Source organism: Mustela putorius, unplaced genomic scaffold, assembly GCF_011764305.1.
Source record: "Mustela putorius furo isolate JIRA1106 unplaced genomic scaffold, ASM1176430v1.1 tig00000135_pilon_pilon_pilon, whole genome shotgun sequence".
In the NCBI taxonomy this organism is placed as follows: domain Eukaryota; kingdom Metazoa; phylum Chordata; class Mammalia; order Carnivora; family Mustelidae; genus Mustela; species Mustela putorius.
In genome coordinates, this window is record NW_025421292.1 from 7,294,864 (window position 1) to 7,319,115 (window position 24,252).

At 32.9% G+C, this 24,252-nt stretch overlaps 1 protein-coding gene across 50 annotated transcripts in view; it reads right to left on the reverse strand.

Moving 5' to 3' along the window:
- LOC101689183 (regulating synaptic membrane exocytosis protein 1) overlaps positions 1–24,252 on the reverse strand; it is a 191,661-nt gene that overhangs the window by 127,879 nt on the left and 39,530 nt on the right. For 8 of the 50 annotated variants that reach the window (XM_045074835.1, XM_045074798.1, XM_045074796.1 and 5 more), the window contains 6 exons: positions 20,221–20,377; positions 19,330–19,455; positions 17,762–17,824; positions 14,375–14,452; positions 13,391–13,480; positions 5,509–5,592 (listed from right to left, as the gene is read on the reverse strand). In XM_045074835.1, the coding sequence (XP_044930770.1) occupies positions 5,509–5,592; positions 13,391–13,480; positions 14,375–14,452; positions 17,762–17,824; positions 19,330–19,455; positions 20,221–20,377 (598 nt within the window). The remainder of the gene's footprint in view (positions 1–5,508; positions 5,593–13,390; positions 13,481–14,374; positions 14,453–17,761; positions 17,825–19,329; positions 19,456–20,220; positions 20,378–24,252) is intronic. The other 42 variants (XM_045074837.1, XM_045074805.1, XM_045074803.1 and 39 more) reach the window with 11 other exon arrangements.

The window sequence follows — 24,252 nt, forward strand, 5'->3', positions numbered from 1 at the left end:
AAGTTATAGCTTATATTTTTTAAAGATACCTATTTCTTAGAATAGCTGTCTTTAGCTATTTCTTAGAATAGAGGTTTGTGATATGTGAAATAGGAATGATTAGAACAAACAACTTATATTTACATACTACTACACTATTAAAACTACTGATCATATGATCATAAAATGAATCATAGTGAAATGAGCTATATTCTACCTTACATTACTCTTTCTAAGTTCCCTGTGATCAGGAATGGCATCTGTCTTGAGTTAGCACTGTAACATCAATACCTAGCACATGGTTGCTGCTCGTAAGTATTTGTTAAATGCATGGTTAAAAAAGTAATTATTTTGAGTATTATCCTGTAATTTGAGAGTTAAAAAAATTACAGTAAGTAAAAAAATAACTATAGTTATAAAGTTCACTTTACATCAAATTAAGTAAATTTAGAAATAGAACTTTTCATTGTTTTCTGGGCTTCAGTAAAATACAAAATATCATAAACAAAAAATGGCATTTAGTTATTGACTTATACATCATGAAGTGTCAGTCATTATTATTGGCCCCTTATATGCTTATCATGTTGCAACAAGGCAGCATAGACACAATTTTATTCTTAAAGGGACACTAGTATTCAGCTAAGCCACCTACAACTACCTAAATTTACAGATGAGGAAACAGAGTCCCATAAGGTTTAAGTGGCTTATCCAAGGTAGTACTGGCCTTAATTATTTGGTGAGGACACCACCATCATGTCCTCATATACTTTGGTTCTCTGCCCATTCTGCCATCCAGTGACTTGAATGATTTGACTTTACTGGAGGGACCCCTGGAGAGAAGTGAATAAAACAGGGTTATAGCATTTCCATTATGTCTTACTTATTTTGGGTTTTAACATGTTTTGTTCTATTAAAAATTTTTATCATTTTATTATTCATAAAGAATGTTTCTTTGGTCTAGATGTGCACGAATCAGAAATACTAAGCTTTCTTTTCTCTTCACAACTTAATCATTATATGGTTTTAGCTTTATGATCCTTAGTTCACAGGGCACAAATAGAATTCTTTAAAAGTTATAAAGCTACATTCAAATGGAGGTATAACAATTATTTTATTATTAAATCAAAGCAAGAGTAAGTAATAATCAGAGAAGTGGGAGTGTTCTTAATTAAATCTAATTTTTTCAAAAATCCGTTTTTAATTATTGTTCTATTAATTTAAATGCTAAGACTCATAAAACGTACTAATGAAGAGAGGTAATTGTTAAAACCTATTTCTGTGCTATTTTCCTTTCCTCTTCAGTAACTAATTTCAATTATAGCAATTCCCTGAAGACATTGATAAATACAGCTTTTCTGAAGGTATTAAAATTCTACTAAGTCTAAAATCAATATGTTAATAAAATAGTAGTATTACTTAAGACTACTTTATTTTAAAGATTTTTTTTTTTTTGAGAGAGAGAGCGTTGTGGGGGAAAGGGACCAAGAAAGGGAAAGAGTCTTAAGCACACTGGGTGCTGGGTGGGGCACCCCACACAGGGCTCATTTCACGACCCGGAGATCCAACCTGAACCCCTGAACTGAGATCAAGAGTCAGAAACTTAACCAACTGAGCCATCTAGGCACCCTTATTTAAGATTATTTCATAATAAAATGAAATTACGTTTGTTTGTTTTGTTTTGTTTTTAAACCCACAGCATTTTAATTTAATTAGAATTAGCACAGATATCATAAGAAAATATCTGTATATATGCTGGCTAACTACCTAGATGGCTGATTGTGGAATGCAAACGTCTATCATCTTGTCTCTTAATAAGCTTAGTAAGAAAACTTTATATCTGAATAGAATCTACCTAAGTAAGAAATGTCCATATGCAGTGAAGATGGCTGCATACGATTAGGATGTGTGCACCCTTTTTGTACAGTATCGATATTTATGTATATGACAACAGCTATTAAACAGGCTTAAGTATTTTAGTGGATGAGTATATTTCACTCATTCAAATAAAGAATATTTTTGAAAAGCACAGATAACAAAAGATGTTATCAAGCAAATAAAAATGGTAAGTAAATACTGAATTTGTAAATGGTTCTACATTAACTCTGCATCACTCTGGCGATTGCCATGAACTCTGGAAGTAAAAAAGTAGGTGACCTCTTTATTCCAGATATATTTTTAATGTAGAAAGAATATTCATTCAGTTTGAATCAAAGGAATCCATCTGACACTTTTGGTCAGAGATTCTAATACGCAATTAGCTGCTACTAAGTTACAAGTGTGGAAAACTATACAAATGTGATTATTTACAAAAAAAAATAGGACCTACTTTAGTGACTCAGGAATTAATCTTTAATACAGTGGGATGTTTTACTTGTGGCAATAATTTATTTGTTGCCAACAATTTAAAGTCCTTGAAAACAGGGTTATTTCATCAAATATTTTTAGTATTTATTTAAGTCACACACCCTAAAGATGTCATGTATAATGATGCAAAGATATTCTCAATCAGACGGAGTTTGCAACTTCAAGCTAATGAAGTGTTAAAATACATCTCAAAAATTATCAAATAAGAATATATTGCATTTTCCTGAAAAAGCATTTATGCCAAGAATATTTTAAAGTAGAAGTAGATAGTAACAATTATGATTACTTATACTAGCCTTTCACATTTAAGAATGATTGATTCAACTGTGAGCACTAAACTCAGAACCTTGATGCTTCAGGGATGTATTAAAATACATTCTTTTCTAACTTGAATACAAAAATATTGATTAATCTGAAGCCACAAGAAGATGAAAATCTTACTAAATTCACAAACAGAATTATGTATACTCAGGTTCATAAGTTACTTTTTACATGTTAAAACAATGCCATTTACAAAGAGGTATTTTGTTATTGGAATGATTATATTTTAAACCATCTTCACATTTTTAGTAATAAAACTGCAGGGAAACTTTCCCTACAATTTTATAGTCAGAATCATCCCCTGGGATTCTAAATTTATGTATTTTTTCCTCATCATTGTTTGTTTTAAATATTCTATAAATTCTAGGAAATCTTCCTAGATCAAGAAAAACCTGCTTCCATGTTAATTCCAAATAAATCTATTACACAAATTGAGATGACATCAAGATTGTTTAAAACTGAAATTAAATTGTGGAAAAATGGTATGTAAAAGTCGTGTGTGTGTGTTAAAAGTCGTGGGTGTGCAGACATAACCTCAAGTATATTTATGCTGTAAGAAATAAGGGGGCAACTAAATGCTTTCCAACTTAACTAGAGAACTGTCTTAAGCAAAAATTTTTGCTTATTTTCAAAATAATCAAATAGGACCTTGATTTAAGACATCCAAAGGCTGATTATATAAACTGTCACTGATTTTAGAATATTTTCCTAGTTGTCAGTGATCTAGGGCAAAAGTCAAATGATTCCCAAATCATCATGAGCTTTCAGTGTCTCCAAATCTGATGTTATCTTCCCTTCTTTCGGAAATTGGCAGAAACTTCTGAAAAAGTAAATAACGCTGATAAGAGGTAAAATGCAAGTGTTAAGTTTTGCCTAGTGGCTGACATGGTTATCTACAAATATAGCATCTGTTGATTTAGCTATTTTTCTGTCATATTTATGGGCACATATCATTTCTATATTTTAGTAAAAGTTTATTGTAAATAACTTTCTGTTCTCTATAGTAATAAATCATAGTATCAAGCCATTTAAAATATATGCTTTTTGGTTGAACATAGATCTTATATGCAAATAAGTCATAATAAAAAATAAAATGTATATTCAGAATTATGTATTAGCAAAACTTCCTTGGTGATCTTATCTAAAATGATCATTTCTGCTCCTAAAATTTACTCATAAAGTTATGTATACAATCTATGAAATCAAATAACATAATTAATTCATATGTCATTAAATGATAATTAATTTCCATCTCATGTATATAAAAACTGCGAAACTATTATTTGGACTTCCATTTTGCTTAATTTGTGGCCCAACAGACTTACATCTATATTCATTATAAATACTGTTATATTTAATTGTCTTGTACTCAAATAGCATTACATGAGATGAAATTTACTGACTCATTTGTCTGGAATAAAGTCAAAGGCTTTCTAGAACTGTGTTTTATAAAAGGAAGTTCTAAGTCCTTGATGGCCAGGCCAGAACCTTGATTTTCTTAAACACTTCTGTGTCTCTAGCCATAGTAAGAGTGCACACTGCAGACCACAATAAATATTTGTTGAATGAATGAGTAGCAATGTGGATGTAAGTTTTGTTTAATTTATATGATTGCTTTATATTTTTATTTGAAAATACTTTAAATTTAGAATAATTTTTAGATTGGAGATTTGCTAACTGTTCTACTCTATGAAATTCTGTCCTAGGAACCAAAAGAAATTAGTTTTAAATTTCAAATACGAAGTCATCTTAAAATGTAAACTTCTTAAAGATTAAAACATGATTAAAATACTCTTAAAGTCTTTATAAGCTACCAGTTTGTAGTCTTTTCCAAAATGGTAAAATGACTTAATTTTCTTTGAGTGACAAGGCTTAGTTTTTCTTCCAAATTGAAATCCTGAAGTTATCTTGATAATTTACAGATAACAGAAAAAAAAATTACATCACTCTTAACTAAGATTGCAATTATTCTGCTATCTATATCCACACATACTGGAAATGAACAAAAGGAACCTTTTGTAAATGCTTTACTAGTTGTTCTGTTTCTGAGCTACCAAATACGCTTCACTTCAATCAATATACCAATATGCTGACTGAATTTCTGCTTCGACTAGAAAAGAAGCACCCCAAACATCCAATAACTTTTTGTGACCAGTCAGAAAAAGATATTTAAAGCCAATGACTATATGTAAGAACCAAGTAAAATAGGAGAACAGGGTTAGCTACACCTGTGAGAAGGATAACACAGCATTTCTGACATTATCAGCATGAGGAACATTCAAAGGACTGATGCTACTTTTAAAGACCTACCTTGTAGATTGACACTAGCCTTCGACAATATTTGATTTAAAAACACCATATACATACAATATATAAGAACCAGTTATTTTACTTCCAATCAGACATTTTTAATGTTCCCCCAAACCTAAGACAACTGAGATTAAACCATCAACCAATATAGCAAAGAAAAGGCTTCCATTACAGATTTTAATATATTTAAAACACCTGAAAATTTTTATTTATTCATGTTTAAACAAAAACCATATTTAAATATTTTTCTAGAAAATCAAAACACTGAAACAAATGCTCATTTAAAACAGAACTCTTCCACTGGATCTGACTTTCTTGTGTTTAAACTACACCATCTGCATGCCATCCTCATTTTAGTAACACGCTGAGGTGCTTTATTAGAGGTGGGATGCATTTAGTGATGGAATCACAACATATCTGGTTCTGGCTCCTGAGAGGAAGCATATAATGACCAACACTTCTCTTGGTTTCCTTCACTTGGTGGCCTATCAACCTGTTGAAGCCACTTGTCTGTGAGGAGGAGTTGGCTAGTACCTGTCATTCTCCGGAGACGCATGCTGGATTTGAATCCTGGGGCTAGGAGGTCGTCTCCTATCTAGGGAGGGGGACCATCTACCCCTGTTTGCCCAATGAACAAGACAGGAAAAAACAGGACATTTAGTAACTCCTAAAATAAAAGAATATATGGAACATTAGGACTGGAAAAGCACCCCAAAAAGGCAAAGTGTCGATTTTTTGCTCCATAATTTACTTTTGATTTTGATAAGCCTTGGGCAGATAGATTATAATATTGTAAGAAAATTAATCTTTTCACCCTATAAGTGAATAGAAAAAATAGAAAAATAATTTGGGAAGATGTTTGAGATCTGTTGTGTGTAATTTTGTTCTTTTGAAATGTGCTTGTGTGTGTGTACACACACACACACACATACACAATATATGACTTTAAGTTAAAAAGATGCACCCTTAGAAACTTGGCTTATATTTGAAAAAATAGGTTTAATAAGTTACCAATGCTTTTTTGATACTAGGCATTGGAATTATTGGATAAAGCAGCAAAGATAAGGTGTATGGATTTATTATAAAGCAGAAACACAGTTTTCTATTTCTATGTTTACAATAATACCTTTTTTGTGATCAACAGCAAAATGAAAGTTTGAATCTTCATTCTTTTATTAAACTACCTTGAGATTCTGTCTGTGTACAACCACAAATTATAAACACCTAGTTGAAAACTCAGAAGAGGCAATAAGGGACTGAACAGGCCAGATTTGGGAATTTTTATATATTAGATATGAACACTTTGAATAGGATGATTTCTCTGGATATTGGCTTCCTTGTATGCAACAAGGGATAACTGATTGTCTCTAAGCACTCATATGGCTGCAAGAGTTATAATTATTCAGACTAGTCCTAACATTAAAAAAAAAAAAGCCATCTTCTTTGCCATTTCACCTAGCTGACTGGATTTATTATTTGGACAAAAGCAGCAAAGGCTGTCAACATGTGACTAGGCTACCTGAGATCGGCAGGTACTTGATTCTGAAAGCCCCCTCAAGTCTGTCTGTGCTTCATCAGTCACCCTTAGAAAGACAAACTTGCCATGATTCAAGTAGGGATTTAAGGAAATTATGAAGCAGATAAATGTATCAATAGCAGAATTTGGGGAGCAAACTGTGTGACATGTACTCTTTTAAGTGTTACATGTTTGTGAAATTAAAAATACTTTGCATTAATTTAAATTACTCAATAATTTTAGATTATTGAAATGGTTGGTCAGTCCAATCTGATTGCTCTAAAATGTATTTCACCTTATTGGCTTTTGTTCTGCAGAGACAATAAAGAAAAATATTTCTAAAATAATTGAGAACAACCACAACCACAATATCCCTTACATTATGTTGTGCTTAGTTGTGTTAAAACTGACAGAGTTGGAAGTGTTTACAGTATGTGAAAATACAAAAATACAGTTAACGTGGGTTTTTTTGGTGAAGTAGTAAGTCACATTAGCTTGACAAGATCATAAATAACCTTGCTTCTTGAGGCAAAATTCCAGTCCTTGTGTTTAAACAAAAAAGTAAAGGAAATGCTGTAGTTATGGAACATGCAGTGAAAGCTACAAGAGGGAAAGGTGTACATTTGGGAACAGGCAACTGTGAACGCAAGCTATTAAAAAGTAATTTTTGATGAAATATGTAGCATAATACATGTATTATCTGTATACTCAAAGTCCTTCTGAATATGCTGATATATGGTACCAATATAAGAAATCCATTTGCTTTTCCCTCATATATTTAATACGGGAGCAAGATCAATTTACACTCAATTTTTGTCCAAAGACTAGATATTACATAAGTTTGACTATAACATATTTGTGAGTTTCAAATATATTAGTACATCTTATATGCTTTTAAATTATGTGCAATATCTTTCTCTCCTATGATACAGAAGAAAAGGCCAACAGTGAACTTTTTATACCCTTATTCTTGAGCCAAAAACACATGGTTCAGCTTCCATTTTCATCTTGGAAGGTAGCATGGCAGGCTATGTTGGAGTTAATAATCATGAAGTTGAATCAGCTCCTTCTTGATTTCTCTTCCCAATATAGCCTACCTAGAAATTACTGGTTAGTCACAGTATTAGTATTTCAGTATCAGGTATCCATATTCATTAATTAAAACCCTCTATTTGCTCAGAGCTCATCCCTTTCCCTGTGATCACAGCAGCAGAAGAAATGTCACTCTGATGGTTGAAGGGTTGAATTAACAGGCTATGAGCTCCTTGCATAAGGCACTAGACTATTTGTTTTTGTTTAATTTTGACAGTTACAAAAAAAGTAATCAATATATATTTGTGAATGTCCAAGTAGATAATAAATTATCACAAATAAGAGATAATAAGAACCTTAACTAAGAGATTAACAGTGGTGAGGGGGCTCATTGATGAGATACAAAGGAATTAGAACTGACAGGTCTTGATAAGCAATTAAATGGTTCTTATGTCATGTCTTTCCACCCCCAGCACTGATAGACTGTAAAACATACATGTGTGTGAGTGTGCAATTAATATTTACACTTGCATATGTATACCTTTCAATGGTGCATATCTCTTGGCAGAACATAGCTAAGCAGTTCAATTTTCTAAAAGAGAAATTATATGGAAATTTAAACCATTCACTCCATAAATAGCACAAGTAAGAAACTTGTGAACTACTGTATTACAAGCCAAATCTGAACAAATGAGACAACTCATTATACAGTATGTATGTTTATTGTCTAATCCCACTATTCATTTTAGTCCTTAAAAAATGGGTAATGGGCATTAAAGAGGGCATTTGTGATGAGCACTGGGTGTTATATTTAAGTGGTAAATCACTAAATTCTACTCCTGAAACTAATACTACGGTATATGTTAACTAACTGGAATTTAACTAAAAACTTGAAACAAAGAAAATAATAAGTAAAAAAAGCTCCAATAATTGTTTTAAAGTAAAATTAATATAGATACTTCTACTCTGAGACAAAGTTTATTTTAATTCAATTTACAGTTGTTAAGTTTTAGGTAAATACCTCCTTTCCCCTTAGTCCTTGTGTTTCCATACAGAGGGAAATTCATTCAAGCAATGCTCCTGGTCTCTTTCTATCCTCTACCCCAGGAAAGGAGAACTGGCTTATTCTAAAAATGTTTATCTTTTTTTTAAAGCTTTTACTTATTTATTTGAGAGAGAGACTTCACACATGCAAGGTGAGAGGCAGAGGCAGGGGAGAAGCAGGTTCCCCACTGAGCAGGGAGCCTGAACTGGGGTTGATCCCAGGAGATCATGACCTGAGCCGAAGGCAGAGGCTCAACCAACTGAGCCACCCTGGTGCCCCAGGAGGACTGGCTTATAAGATCAGCGACTTTGTTGAATGAGTAGGCACAGGTGACTTAGTCCTTTCTGGATTACTCCTTCCAAATCAAGCTACCTGCAAACAGCAAACACTACAGGACATAAACTTACAAAGTAGCTCTAAGATGTGAGGCCTGGGACTGAACCTGTCTTGTGGTGCAGTGAATCTGACTGATTCTGGGATGAATTATTAACAAGCCTGTAGACTTAAAGTCATAGCTTCTAAACTTGTCCCCTGTATTTATGGTGATAATTAGATCTCCTACTTTCTAGTTCTGGGTCTAGCTCACAAGTAGACCCAAATTTGAAAACAGGAAATAGGGGGTATTTTTTAAAGACCCCAAATCTCCAAATTGAACATTTACTAAAGAAATAGTAATGTTATCACAAGAAAGGGCAAGGATAAATAAGATACGATCCCTCTCCTCCAGGGATAAAATATAGCAGAAAAAGAAAACACACTTCTAAATAAAATATAATATTTTAACAGAAATATGTAATATTTTGTGGGCCCAGAAAAGTGAATAATTTTAACTGGCCAAAGGTATGGGGGAGCAGGTAATATAAAAAGGTTTAATATAAAAGCTATAGTTATCTGACCTGCACTTTTGAAGAATGAGTTAAAAGCAGACAACAAAGGGAAGATGGTATTTTAATTTTAATGAAGAAAACTTGAAACAAAAAGTAATAAAAACTATAAATAAAGTTTATGAAATAATTAATGGGGCAAGAGTGACAAGGGAAGGGCTTTAATATAATTCAATATAATCAAGGGAAGGGATCTGTTTGGGAGTTTCTCAGAAGAGAATTCTCAAAAGAGCAGGAAAAATGTTTCAGAAAATGTGCCTGCTTATATGTCAAAGCTACTCAATAAGAGCAAAATTTAGGAAAACAAAGTATTTTGCTATAAAAGGATGTAAGGGGGGCGGATAATGAATTTAAATCAGACATTCTGATGTACACAAATGGCAATCATTTAGAAATTCAGACTTAGTGCTCAAGAGAAAGTTCTGGCCAGTCAGTTACAGTGGAGCATTGTCTTAATGTGTATTAGAATGGAAACTGTTGATAGAAATACAATTTCAGGGGTAGAATGGGTGGGGCCAAGAAAAACTATTGATGGAGCTGGGAAAAACACCTCTCTTTGTGCGGTGGGATAGGAAGAAAGGTCAGCAAGAGGAAACTGTGTCCTAACAGGCATAAGAAAGAAACTTTGCAGATGGTACCGAGTAGAGGAGAAATTCAAATGACAGGGTGGTTAACGCAAAATGTTACAAGACGCTGCTGGACAACTGGGGAGCCAGTGAAGTTGACAGGAAGTTTAGCACAGTGATGGAGCGGTGGTAAGGAACAGGAGTCAGACTGCAGAATTTATGAGGAGGTAAAAAACTGGAGGCGATGAGTAGACTACCCTTTCATGAACCTTCAATAAGGCTATGATTTCTATGAAAGATCAAAGAAGAAGAAAACACATCCAAGAAAAATAACTCTTCTCCAGTGGATCTAAAAATAAATGTTTCTGAACACTTAAGTAATAATTTGTTTTAAAACCTGGGAAAGAAAAGGTGAGTGGCCGGCCTGTAACTTACTCTTTCCCAAACCGGGAACAGGGGCGGGGGGAAGGGTGGGAGGGTACGGGAATGAATGACCTAAAGCAGACCCTGAATAAAGATGGAGGAAAAGTGGATCAGCCTTGATCAGACTTCCTCATAAACATTCAGTGGTATTTGCTACTGAAAACATAAAGAAGAGTCCTCTATTAGACATCTTTAGTAGGAAATAGTCTTCCTAGAACTTTCATTGCAAATAAACCCCAAATTTCTTGATTTATAAAACATGGCTAGATGGAGCAATGGGCTAATCCATACTTATTTTTGTTATTTGTGTAATCAACAGAATATATAATGAAGGCACTCAAAAACTGAAATGGCTTCCTTTGCAAACAGTGCTTCTTCGTGCATGATCTAACCTGGACCAAACCACCCTAATAAGGGAGGAAAAATGATTCCGGTGGTTTGTGACTCCTTGAAGAAAAGAAAATGTCATCTGTGCCTGGTGCTCCTCTATCTTTGAATCATTAGTGAACCATGGTATTGGATATTGAGTCCACCTTGACAATTTCATCCTTTGCATTGGCACAAAACGTCATTGGTTTTAAAAACTTAGTGAAGATACTTCAGAGAAGGGAAATGAGTTGGTAAAAGAGCATACAGATGTTCATCAAATGGTTCCGAATCAGCAAATTATTTAACTTTCATAGTTCATGAGGCTGTGGAAACATGTTGCCATCTTAAGAATATGAAATTATGTTTAAAAAATTTTCTCTAACATTTTATCTACTATGTATAAATTAGGCATCCACTTAAGAAGCTCTCTGGTCAATCAGAGAAATTAAGTAACCTGGAAGAGCCTCCAAGCCTCCTTCTCCCTACTCTCTGCACATTCTGCCTGGAGATGTTGGGTGCATTTTCCAAAGACAGGAAAGTCACCACTGCTAATAGTGTGATGTTCTGCTTCAGAGTGTGCACAAAAGAGCATTTGAGGTCATTATCTTCCAAACCAATAAGAATCTACCACTTGTGTAATTTTCTTGATGAAAACTTGTTTTATTTTCTTCTTGGCAACAAGGTTGACTGTTATAAATGAAAGATCATCGGTAACATGAATTTCTACTCCTGTATCCCCTTTCATTTGTTTAACAGAAAACAACTTTTTATTCAACATATGGAGTGAATATAGGTTTCAAGGATATTTTTCTTCCATGATAAATATACTCACTGAGACTTCACTATGACCAGCGCTGGCTGGCCAGATTGTCTACAGGCTGATCTATTTTAAGAATATTATCTGAGAGGTGAAACTAACCAACACATATATTTGTGAACTCTATGGCTTTAGTATAACAAGGGAACACATACTACATAGGTTTTAGCATAAGAATAAACCTGTGCTGTCCAATAGAGTAGCCACGAGCCACAAGTGGCTATTAGGAATACAAAAACGTAATGCAAAATGATCTACAGTTTTTAACTGATTATATGTCAAAATTATATTTCATCTATATACTGGGTTAAAGTATTAAAATTAACTTCATCTTTTTAATATGGCAACCAGAAAATTAAAAATTATACATGTGGCTTGCATTATATTTCTATTAGCAGCTCTAAAAATGATTCCAAAAATGTTATGGTATTGTTTTGTCAGAATATTCTACTGACTTGAGCAATACTATTCTGTTTTAATACTAGACAGAAACACACAAGGAAATAAAAATAAGTATAAAATATAAAAAGGTTTTTCTTGCTACTCTTGTATTTACTTCTTTTCTTGGGGTGGATAATATATAAAAAAAGAGAAAAATAAAACAATTTCAACTGTGATTTTAGAAGGGCCTATAGTCATTTCAACTAAAATTTCTCTTAAAAATATTTAAAAAAACCATAAGTTCGATTCCACTGTTTTCTATTACAAAATATACAAATACAAGAGAAAACTAAATAAAAAAGTAATTTCTTCAGTAGAATCATATGCAGTTAAAAATGGATGTGTCCACCTGTACCTATTATTAAAGTTCAGAGATAAACATCCCATAAATAGATAAATGATCCAAACTAGAAAGATTGTTAAAGAAAAGTTTAAAGCAGCCCCTAAAGAGGAGGGTTACCTATTAGCACTGCTAAACGTTTTTCCTCAGGATTTGTAAAGAGGTAGTAAACAAATCTCCAGCTCATGACTTCTAACTGAAAAGAAATAGCAATTACATCTAAGGCTTTCAATTATAACCAAATTTACTGGGATAGAAAGTTCCACTAGCTCCTCAGAATTAGGAGACATTGTAATACAAAAACTTTGAATACATTTGAATTAAAATCATAATTATTTAATAATCAGTCAATTAAAAGTGTTAAGCAAAATTGTGTGTTTGTTTAAATAATGTGCATTTATTTTTGTAAGGCATCAGAAAATCTAAGATAAACATACCCTTTTTCTGTTGTCAGAGTATAACTTATTTGTCTGTCAAAGAGAAAGCTGACTAAACAATGAATATAAATTCACAAGGGAAGTTCTCTACGTAAACAGCATTCTTATTTTAAGTTTGTGGTAAGTTGCTGTAAAACCCATAAATACTATTTATCATCAGAACTAATAGGAAAGTGATCCTTTCCTTCGGATAACTCCCTGGACCTTACATTATCAGCATACTGAAGGCTCCCTGAGTCCTGTGTAAATGAAACCACTGAACAGCAACGGAAGGGGGAAAGCAGCAGCCAGAAGCAGTTACAAATTACATCACACCATTTGCAACAACATTCATGGAAATATGTGTATGTGTAGCCTGGGGCTTACCCACATACACATATCTCTCCTTACACGTGTATAATAAGGGCGGGGGAGATGGAGACAGTTAGCAAAGTGAACATGAATGAATAAACCTGTGAGACTCACATGAAACAAAACGAAGTGATTGAAAAAAAAAAGAACCACTAGTACAAATGATAGGAAATTAAGAAAGTCTTTATTTTATACCTTTCTCGTTCTGGTGAATGCAAACTAGTATCTGGTCTCAAGCAGTTGGTACTAGCACTCCTAGCCCTGTCAAGGGAGGGCTGCAGTTCACTAGTGCCAGTGCATTGCATCCAGTGGTAGAAGAGAAAGACAAAGAAAACAAAGAAAGGAAGACCATGTTAGAGAGTAAAGCATAAAATAATGTCCCCTTTACATAAAATGCAGAATCACTGTGATTCAGTTCATAAGGGTGTGAGAGAGCTGACAGGATGGCAGTGCAAAATTTTGTTTAGGAAATGAAACTAAACAAAGATTATGCTTGAATTGGTTTGCATAATTTTTTAAGAGGGTCTCAGACTGAAAAAAATGAGACTAGATCACACCTACTTATGAAAAAACTGGATACAGAAAGCACTAAAACAAAATGCCTAAAACTTCGTTACCAAGAACAGATGCCACACCAAAACAAAATGAAGGACATCGGAGAAGAAAAAATTTACAACTCAACTACTTTGGTTCACAACACCAGACGAGGGAAGTGGAAGGCATGACTTCCAAATGGTCTTACCTAACCAATATTTCATCAGTAAATCTCAATACTCTTGAGTGAAAGCATTCATGATGAAAGGGGAAGTCCTGTCTAGTCACTGACTTGGTTTTGGTATGTGCAGGCAGAATTGAGCTTCACACAGTAAAATTATCCAAAAATAAAATAACATAAAATTAACGATCATAATCAAAATCAACAAGTAAAACAACAAGTAAATGACAAGATAACTAGAATTCTGATATTTGAGTAACTAGATTTCATTTAGAGAAATATTCTGGAATTCATAAGTTTTATAATTAAAGTTATTTTTTGGTTTCTTTAATTTAATGTTTCTCTGTGCATAATTATTTTCAAGAAGAAATGTTAGTGCTTTATTAGAATTTAAATTTGTTATTTTTAGTAGGCCAGGGATTCAGGATTAGTTTATAACTGGGACTCACTGTTAGGACTCTTACCTGTAAATATTCCAGTGAGAACAGTTCTCTAATAAAGGCATCTTAGGTGGTAATGTTTTATAGTGCCTACCAAAATGTCTGGAACGTGGCAACACATACATGCAGGAAACAGAAAAATATATATGAAGCAAATACTAGGGCATGGAAAGAAATAGGAGGCCTATAAAGCTACAAACAAAGACAGCTCTTTTGTTTTTTTATCAGAATAACCATAGTAATTATTTGAAGGTAGAATAAGAATTTTTAAAATATGGAATCATAGACATCAGTCTTCATAATTAAGATAAATATGTGAAATTATAATTTCATTGCCTTAATTTGAAAAATATCTTCTAACAAAACTAATATTAATAAATATTAATAAATCAATATTTAAATTTACTCTTTAATCCCTGATTTAATATTATACCTGGTTCTGTGGAAGAAAACAACTTGCAGCTAAATGTCCTAGCCAAATAATTTATCTAATTTTTTTTACAATTTAATAATGTTTCTACAAATTTAACTGCTGATTATAAAACTCACAAGTCTATTTCAGCTTATATTAAAATACAAAAGGTAAGGGAATATACATTTGCTGAGGACAAACTAAACATTCAAACACCCCACTGGTTTACTCATATGTTTACTAACTGTCAAATCAAAAGAAATCTCTTAAAGCTTCAATTTAAAAATATATTAGAGTACTATATTTGAAAACTAACTGAAGACAAATTTTACTGAAACTAAGGATTCTGCTTGCTTCACAGACAATAGTCTCCTTTTCAACTCCCGACCTTAAGCAAGTATCTTCAGCAACTGGTTGTTAAACAACTTTTTAAAGCAATCGGTTCAAAAGTGGTTTGTTGGGACGCCTGAGTGGCTCAGTTGGTTAAGCAGCTGCCTTCGGCTCAGGTCATGATCCCAGCGTCCTGGGATCGAGTCCCACATCGGGCTCCTTGCTCCGCAGGGAGCCTGCTTCTCCCTCTGACTCTGCCTGCCTCTCTGCCTGTGCTCGCTCTTACTCTCTCTCTCTGACAAATAAATAAATAAAATCTTTAAAAAAAAATAAAAAAAAATTTAAAAAAAAGATTATCAAAAGTGGTTTGTTTATTCAGAAATACTCAAACGAGGGCTAGCAAAGTGTGTGAAACAGAATGGAAGATAGCATAACATTTATATATAGTATGAAGGCCTAAATTCCTGCCTTGGCCTTGTCCCTTAATGGCAGTGAACCTGGCTAATTCAGGTCAGGCCTTTCCATACATTTATATAAAAGAGGAAATAACATCCACTTAATAGGGGTGCTCAGAGAATTAGATAACAGATATAAAGTATCCAGGACATAGTAAGGCAGTTATATATAGAATTTTCTGCACAATATTACTTTCTTGGGTCATGTTTTTATGAAAAAGGGTTTAATGGTTAAGATACGTATTATTTTAAGTATTAAGTTATAATAATTTTAGCTATAATTATAATTGAATATTATAATTATTAAAATAAATAAGCAGAAAATGGATTAAACAACATGAGACAGATTTCTTGACTCTAACATGCTGTGCACACTAAATCTTCAGGGAGTGACTATAATTTGCAAAGTTTCCAAAATCTGTTTGACTCACAAACTCTTTTATTGGCACCACACCAACTCTTCAGAATCTAATTGTGGAAAAACTAGTTTAGTGGAAAATGTCAATAGACCTGATTTTGAATCCTTGCTCGTTACTTATCAAATTAAACTTTCTCAGCATCTTTCCTCATCTGTAAAGTGAGGGTAATAGCATTCGTATCATATAATTACTGCCAGAGAATTGAGATAAACTACATTAATGTCAACACTATGTTTGGTGTTCAATGAATTTTATTTTCTTTGCTTGTTAGAAAGTAGCAAATCCTCAAATTTTATTCTTAAAATTGCTAGGTGAATATGAAATGATATATTTGAAGACTGTACAAAATGATGACATTACCAGCATATCATATTTTGCATATACTGATATTTTACCTTTGTAGAAAATATGGGAAAGAAAAAATATATTTAGCTGTTCTAGTTCCATTCGTCTAAATTTATTTTACTTTTTTTTTTACAGTCGTAGTCAAATCAATAGGACTATGAGAAAAAAAAAAAAACTTTTTGAATTTGTAAAAACATTGTTCCTACTGACAAACTATTTGCTAGGAAAAACAACTAATAGTAAGCCTGGGCAGCTGAACATTATTAAGAATCTGAGATAATTTTTTACAATATTTATAATTTTATATTTTTCCCCAGTTCACAATCAAAACTAGTATTTCCTCATTTTTTTCCCCTCCCTGTGGCACTACAGGAAGACATGGAGGTTGTTATCAATAGGATAATTTTATATATATAAGAAGCTGAAACAATTTTTATTAGCATGATCACGTTAGTATAACTGAGAAGAGCCACACATTCCATGCAGACAAAATACGCTCCCCATTTGTCCAGTCATAGCTCTTTCCTCCTCTTTCCTACTGTCCTCGTATTGGCCAATATATCTGAAAAAGTTTGCCTGGGTTGTCAGTTTGTTTCACTGACTTTCTACTTCCTTACCTTCTATTAACTCTAAATTGACAGTAAGTGTTTGCAGACTGCATCCTATGAGTAATCTGTAGGAGATTTACTAATTAACTTATTTATTTTGATTATGAAATCCAAGACAGAATGAGAGGTAAAGTATCAGATTCTAAACTCCAAATTACAGGAGAATATTACATCTCTTTTTCTTTTCATCTTTAAAGAGGCAGCATATTGTTGCATGCTTATATGAGAAAGTTTGTATTGCAACCCTGCTAAACTAGTGGGGGGATGAAGGCAGGGAGGGTTTAGAAGTTAAAGGTCAAACATTCTCATTCTTCATCAAGAAGGAAGTTGATGCTCAGCTAGTAAGAAGTGACTGCTATAAGATTTTATTAAAAGCAAACAGAATATAAACAATGGCAGATTCCAAAAGGAAATTAAAAAAAGGCTAAAACAAACATAATCATCAAAACAATAACACTGCCATGCACAGATCAGACCTCTTGTGACTAGACAGGTGTGTGTGTGTGTGCTGCCAGGGGCAGGGGTGGGGACGCTCACAGTGAGTATTTTGAATTGTAATTGCGGAAATCGGTTCCTCGGTTTTAGGAATGCATAAACAGTTCCACAGAGGCTCGTCAGTCTCTGGAATTTGAAAAAACATATAGAAAAGCAGTCTGCCTGGATTAGAATTAAAATATATTTGGAACCTTTCCACAACCTCCAATAAAACAAAACAAATTTTGAATACTCGGGAAATTAATTTTACATATTTGTAATAATACCTTTAAGGGCGAGAAGAAAGAATAGTAGAATGGAAAGAGAGTCATCACACACAGTTACCATTACCAAATCCCTGTATTTACCTGGTAGTGTGTAGGCATTCTGCACTTCGTCCTCGTTTTGCTCTGGGCAGCATAAGAAGCTCACTGCACAGACAGGATGGGTGGTGGATGAAACAGATAAATCATGAGGCATTAAATGACATGGATAATGCAAATGGTATGCCGATGAAAACGTGAAAAGGGAAGAAACCAGATTGTCTGCACTAGCATATTTGCTCGAGAGGTTAAACAAAAATAAACATGACAGCATTTCAAAAAATTTAAACAATAAAGTACAAACATCATGGTCAAAGTCCTCACTGTTGTTGATTTGCTATTGTATTTCCAAGTGACTTTCAAGAATATTAAAACAAAACTAAACTAAATCTTCCCCAAATAAGACCAATTCCAGAGACCTGGGTATTTTTAAAACTTCTGAAAGGCCTACATATCTGGACTTTCTGATGCTCACTGGAACTTAAAGCATGAGTCCTCTTGGCTTTTACGGATACTAAAAATGCAATTATCAATATTTGTTCTTAACCAATCATGAATATACTTGACTAGAATTATTTTATTCTAAAAACTGGTACTTTTTCTGTGCTCAGATTAATTTCACTTCATTAAATGCCCTGGTCAAGAAGTCATTTTTTTTTTTCCATCCTCACCTAAATTGAAAGTGACCCAAGTGGATGTTGACAAGTGGCCCTCATTCAACTCAACTCAGGCTGAGCAGTGTAGAATCCCATTCCCCAGATCAGTTCTTATCTCAGTCCCCAATATGATTTCACTCTTCAAGGTCCTGGCACCACTTCCCACAGTAGGATGACAAAAAAGGATTAAGCAGCTCTACTGAGTTCTGTGTCCTTCACTACACCACAAAAAGTCAATCATGAAGCACAACTAACATTTCCCTACTCCTTCCCAAAAGTTCCTCCACTTTTAAAAACCCAGAAGAGAATATTCAATAAGGTGGGTGTTCTAAAACCTTAAATCAGATCCGGAGCTTGTGGTCTGGCATATTACACAGGTATGTGGTTCGTTTGCGAAGAAAGTCTATGGGCATGTAGAACAAAGGAGTTGTCATGTAGATTTTTAGTAATTGTGTCCAAAAAGTACTTATTTATACGAAAAACTCCATCTCATATATTTCATACTTTATAGACATTTTATGGAAATAAGGTATATAAAAATATTATTATTGAAGTTCTCACAGAAACTCTGCAATGTCTTTCAGATGACCTGTATCCAAAATTGTTTAATAACATAAAAAAATAATTATATAATTACAGCAATAACATCCCATATTTGAAAATTGATTATATAGGCTTCCTTCTACAATTTAGAAACAATAAGCTATACATTTTAAACTGGCTAAACATAAATTTCAATTGTAAAAAAAATGCACACATTATGACAATATAACATTAGCCAAATATTTCCTACAGTTGCATTTCTATTAGAATATCCTAACAGCTATTCCTTAAAAGTTCAGTTTTGAGTGATTAAATACTTTTACATTCTGATGTATTATGTCAAAGATATTTATCATACACTAAAACAGAGCAAATAAAGAGTTATAATGGTGAGATCACAGTTTGAACAAATACCTGTCTTGTTCTGATAAATACTGACTGTCCACATCTCTGGATCTGTGATCAACCGGACTTCGGGAGGCATCATGGTGTCTAGTTGGAGAACGTGACCTTCTTGTTGGATGAATTTCATCTAAACTCCTAAAATGATTCCAAAAATACAAACGCATCAAAATGTATACTCTTCCCAAATCTAGCAGACAGACTAATGGCAAATATCTATCAGTAACTGGCAGAAGGCTGGCATGGCTTGAAAAGTGTTGTTATCATAATTGAATACATATTTTATCAATTGAGTTAAAGGTATTTATTCTCTAGGAGTGCTTTGCCTGTGCTACATTTCTCCAACCTTCTCTTGCACCTCTGTCAAAAATGACAATTTTCGTCTGCATACTTAATTTAAGTTTCAGAAGTATATTTTAGGATAAGATAAAATACAGCACTACATTACCTAAGTTGCATGTACTTTTGAAGCACTTAAAGTGTTTCAAAAAGACAATTCTAAATTCTAAAAAATTTTTTTCTAAATTCTAAATTTCTTAAAAACACATTCTGCCTCTTAACCTTTTATTCTTTGCCATTTCTCTCCACAAGTTATCCATTATACAATTTTTCCTAACAGGAGAAAAAACTAGCCAACAGAATACAAGATAGTTATTCAAAAACAGTGCTTGGGACATAAACTTCTTCTACCTCCTGGAAAAAATTTCTCAAGATTCAAGAACAGAATGTAATACAGGTGGAGTAATGGATAAAAAGACATTTTTGCTTACAAATGATTTTGGAAAAAAAAAATTTGACTGATTAAACCATTATTTCATGTCAGTAACAGTCTTGAGGCAGGTTACATTGTATATTAAAATTAAAAAGTACTGTCAGAGACTTGAAGCCCATCTCAAAGCCTACCTCTGTAATGGCACATTTGGTAAACGTGAACGCGGCCTTCCCTGATCATCGCCGCGGTGAGGAGATACTGAACGTGAGCGGTGATGAGTTGTTCTTTGCTGTTCTGGCACAGTTAATGTTGTAGATTTACTTTCTCTAGCACTAGACCTATAACCTACTGGCAAGAGTACACACAAAAAATCTGTCAGTATTCTTCGATAATGTAAACATTAATGTGGAAATATCAAAATCTATCTAAAGCAGCCACTGACCTACTACAACAAATGCCATGCAATCAGTATTATTAGCTTTTCTCTTCAAAACTATTAAGTATACGTACACAGAGTGTAACATATACATGCATAAAAACAGGTTACAGATTTGTTCAAAGGTGCCCATGGAGATACTGCATATGAATAATAAAGCTGATGTCTCAGATGTTAGGATGAGCTGGGATACTATTTTAAATTAAAAAGTGAGTGAGTGAGTGATTTTTCATTGACAGTGAACTATAGTTAACAGATAAGTCAATGCTTAGAAATCTGGGGTCTTTTTAAATGTTATTTGAATTTTTCTTCTGAAGGATAAACTATTTTAGCTGGATTTCAGGTGGCTTTGCAGAAAAAAAAAAAAGAAAAGAAAATGTTATCTTATCAATTTTAGTTAACAAAGAAGAGTACTAGATCTTCACTATTACAAATATTCACTGAATTTTGCAAACTACATATAATACTGTAATTTTCAAATGAATATAGTGTATGGATGGTGATGACTGTGGCAATAATGCAGAGAAAATTAACTCTCCAATCACCAAATCTACCTCAGACATCTGAAACTATTCCACAAATGTGTTGATAACATAATTTAGTTTATGCAGTTAAGATAATCGCAATTAAAAATTAAAAATAAATTCTAAATTCATTCTCCCCTGAAACAAAAAGGTTTATATCATCTCTGATTTAGTTAAGACAAAGCCATAATTCAATCTCAAATCGAAGTAATGGTTTAATTAATTTTTTTTCCCACAAGGATCATTGTTTGCCATTATTGAAAGGAAAATAAAAAATTCTGAGGCCAAAGGAAAAATAACTATATTTACAACTACATAAAAGTACATGAAACATGAAAACATTAAATTTAACTGGGTAGTTTGAACTTTTCTTCATTTATTTACTTAGTAACTCCTACATTATATTAAAATATGCCATGAAACATCATTATTGAAGGCAGAGTAAAATTCTCCAATAGTTTATTTGCTGTGACTGTATATTTTAACTAAGTTTAAAGAAAGGTATCTAAACATTTCATAAATGTTTATGAGTGACAATTCAAAATGACAATATCATGATCAGAGATGCCCAACAATTCTGTCATTCTAAGAACATCAGTATAATGACCAAATAATGTAACCATAAATGTTATAATTTATAATTTCATATACTTCATTCTATAACAAAAATCATAGCAATTAAGCTGTTATTTTGAATTCCACATAGGAAAGTTTCTTTGTCATTGTTCAGGTGTATAAACTGTAATATTAAATTTAGAAAGAAACCAAGTAAATTTACATACAGTAAATTTATTTCACAGCTCATTATAAAAAATCATGGTTATTTTTAACGATAATTAATGCAAGATCTCAATTACCATTTGTTGTCACTTTATAACTTCAATCATACAATAATTATGGAAGGTCAGGATTGAATTGGGAGCACCATTTCAAGATTTCAATGAGAATTCAAGGTATATAAATGACCCTTTCATATTTGATATAATTAACTACTAAGAAATAACTTAGAGAATTTAGATATCTTACTGTTAGAAGGGTATAACTGATTTTTCCCATGGGTTCTTTGTATTTACGTAGAGAGTGATATCTAGAGAGTGATATCTTTTTTTTATCTTATCCTAATTCGTATACATAGGTTTTTGACACTTTTCAAAAGAATTTGGTTTTCTTTGTATTATGTTTAATTTACTGCTTACAACACATATTCTTTACCTTCAGAAAAAGGGGGAAGGAAATTGCTAATTTATGCTCATTTCAATGTTTTGGTTAACTCAAAGTTAGAGTGTGTTTATCTGTTTGTTTTTTCATTTTCTGAATTTGTAGTAATGCTCAGAAAGATTGGGGTTACCACCACATGTTTTGCCCATATAAGGGCAATCTGCATATGGTTATTTTTATTCTTCTTTTATTTTTTTAAAAAGATTTTATTTATTTATTTATTTACAGAGAGAGATAGAGATCACAAGTAGGCAGAGAAGCAGGCGGAGGGGGAGGGGGAAGCATGTTCCCTGCTGAGCAGAGAGCCTGAAGTGGTGCTCAATCCCAGGATCCTGAGATCATGACCTAAACCAAAGGCAGAGGCTTTAACCCACTGAGCCACCCAGGCACCCCTGATTTGTTATATTCTTTTAAAAGTCCTGCCTCATTACTTTTTAAATGCTAAATAAAAATGAATATTACTTGAAATGAAAATTTAGGCACTGCTTCCACATGATAAAAGATTACATATATTTATAAAAATCATAATATTGTTTGTTTCAGTACAGAATGTCAAACATTTTTGAAACTCAGTGTTTTTTAGTGGTATCCAAAGATGAATAATTCCAATTGTAGTGGATCCTGTAACTCCCCTTTTGGCCTCTATCTGTGTGATCTCTCAGGAAAATGACAGGAAACTTAACATTTTAGTAATTCAGTATCTATTCAATTGGCCATTTATTCTTTCATCCATTTGCTCTTGCCTCATCATTAAAAAATGTGAAATTCTGGGTGAATAAAACTGGAGAACCACACACAGAAGTAAATTCTGTTTAGATGAGTTGGTAATGACCACATTAAGATTAATGGCCACGATTCTTGTTAGAAAGGCTTGATGACTTTCCTACCATGATTCATCTGATTCCTATTTAAATATGTCAGTGGATTTAATGTACAATCACTCTTCCACTTTCAATTAAAAAAAAAACAAATATTCTGTTGAATGTAATATTAAAGTTTCTGTGAAGAATGCGTCTAATTATTATGATACTTTAAAAAACAAACAAAACAAAATATGAAATTTAATCCACTAATATTTAAAACTCTTGCAGTCTGATATCAGAGTATTATCTAAGAATACAGATATGAACAGCACTAGGCTTATTGTTTTTAAGAATATTTGCTAATATCATATAGTGATTAAATACAATATTTTCTCTGAATTATACAGGAAGCAAATAAACCTAATTTTAGAGAACTCTCCATAATTTCTCCTAATTTTACAGAAGTTGTTATGTATCTCTTCGAATTGTGAATTTAGTGACTTGTGTGGAATCTGTCCACTGACTTTCCCAAAATCACTGCCCTCAAATTAAGTGCATCTCAGCTGAAAAATCACATAAATTAAGGGGTCATATATCATTAATGTCCTAAAGAAATGCCTTTAATAACTCATATTAATATGTTCTAAGATTGTCTCTCTACTTCTTATTTGAAATTTCCTTACTTCTTAGTATATGGGCTGCCATAGCAAGCACTGATATTTCCTTACTTTTTAATTTTTTCTAGTAAGTCAAGGAAATAGCACAGGATTAGTACCAGGAAAATAAGTCTTTACTACTTGGTTTTACTCACTTTCTGACAAGAGTCAGATGAGAAACATAGATTTGAATCACACAAGCCACAAAAATTTTACTAACTGGACAGTGACAAAAAGATGTTAACTTAAAACGAATACTGAATCTTTCTAAGGCATTTCCTTACTTCAATACGTACATACACATTCTAGGTATAATAAGTGGTAAACACATCACAAAAGCATTAAAAGGTAAGCCATGCCACATGCAATTTTAAACCCTGCCATGCACCTTTCTCAGTATATTCCATGGAAGGCTACATTATTTTCAGAAAGAGAGGAAGGAAAAATCATAGGCATATAATATAAAACATAGAAGAATGGAATTTTTATTTGAGAAAATGAACCACATCCTTTCAAAATGAAATTTGTATTTATGCTTATGCTTGGAGCATTGTGAAAGAATGATTTCAACCTGGCTAGCCATCTT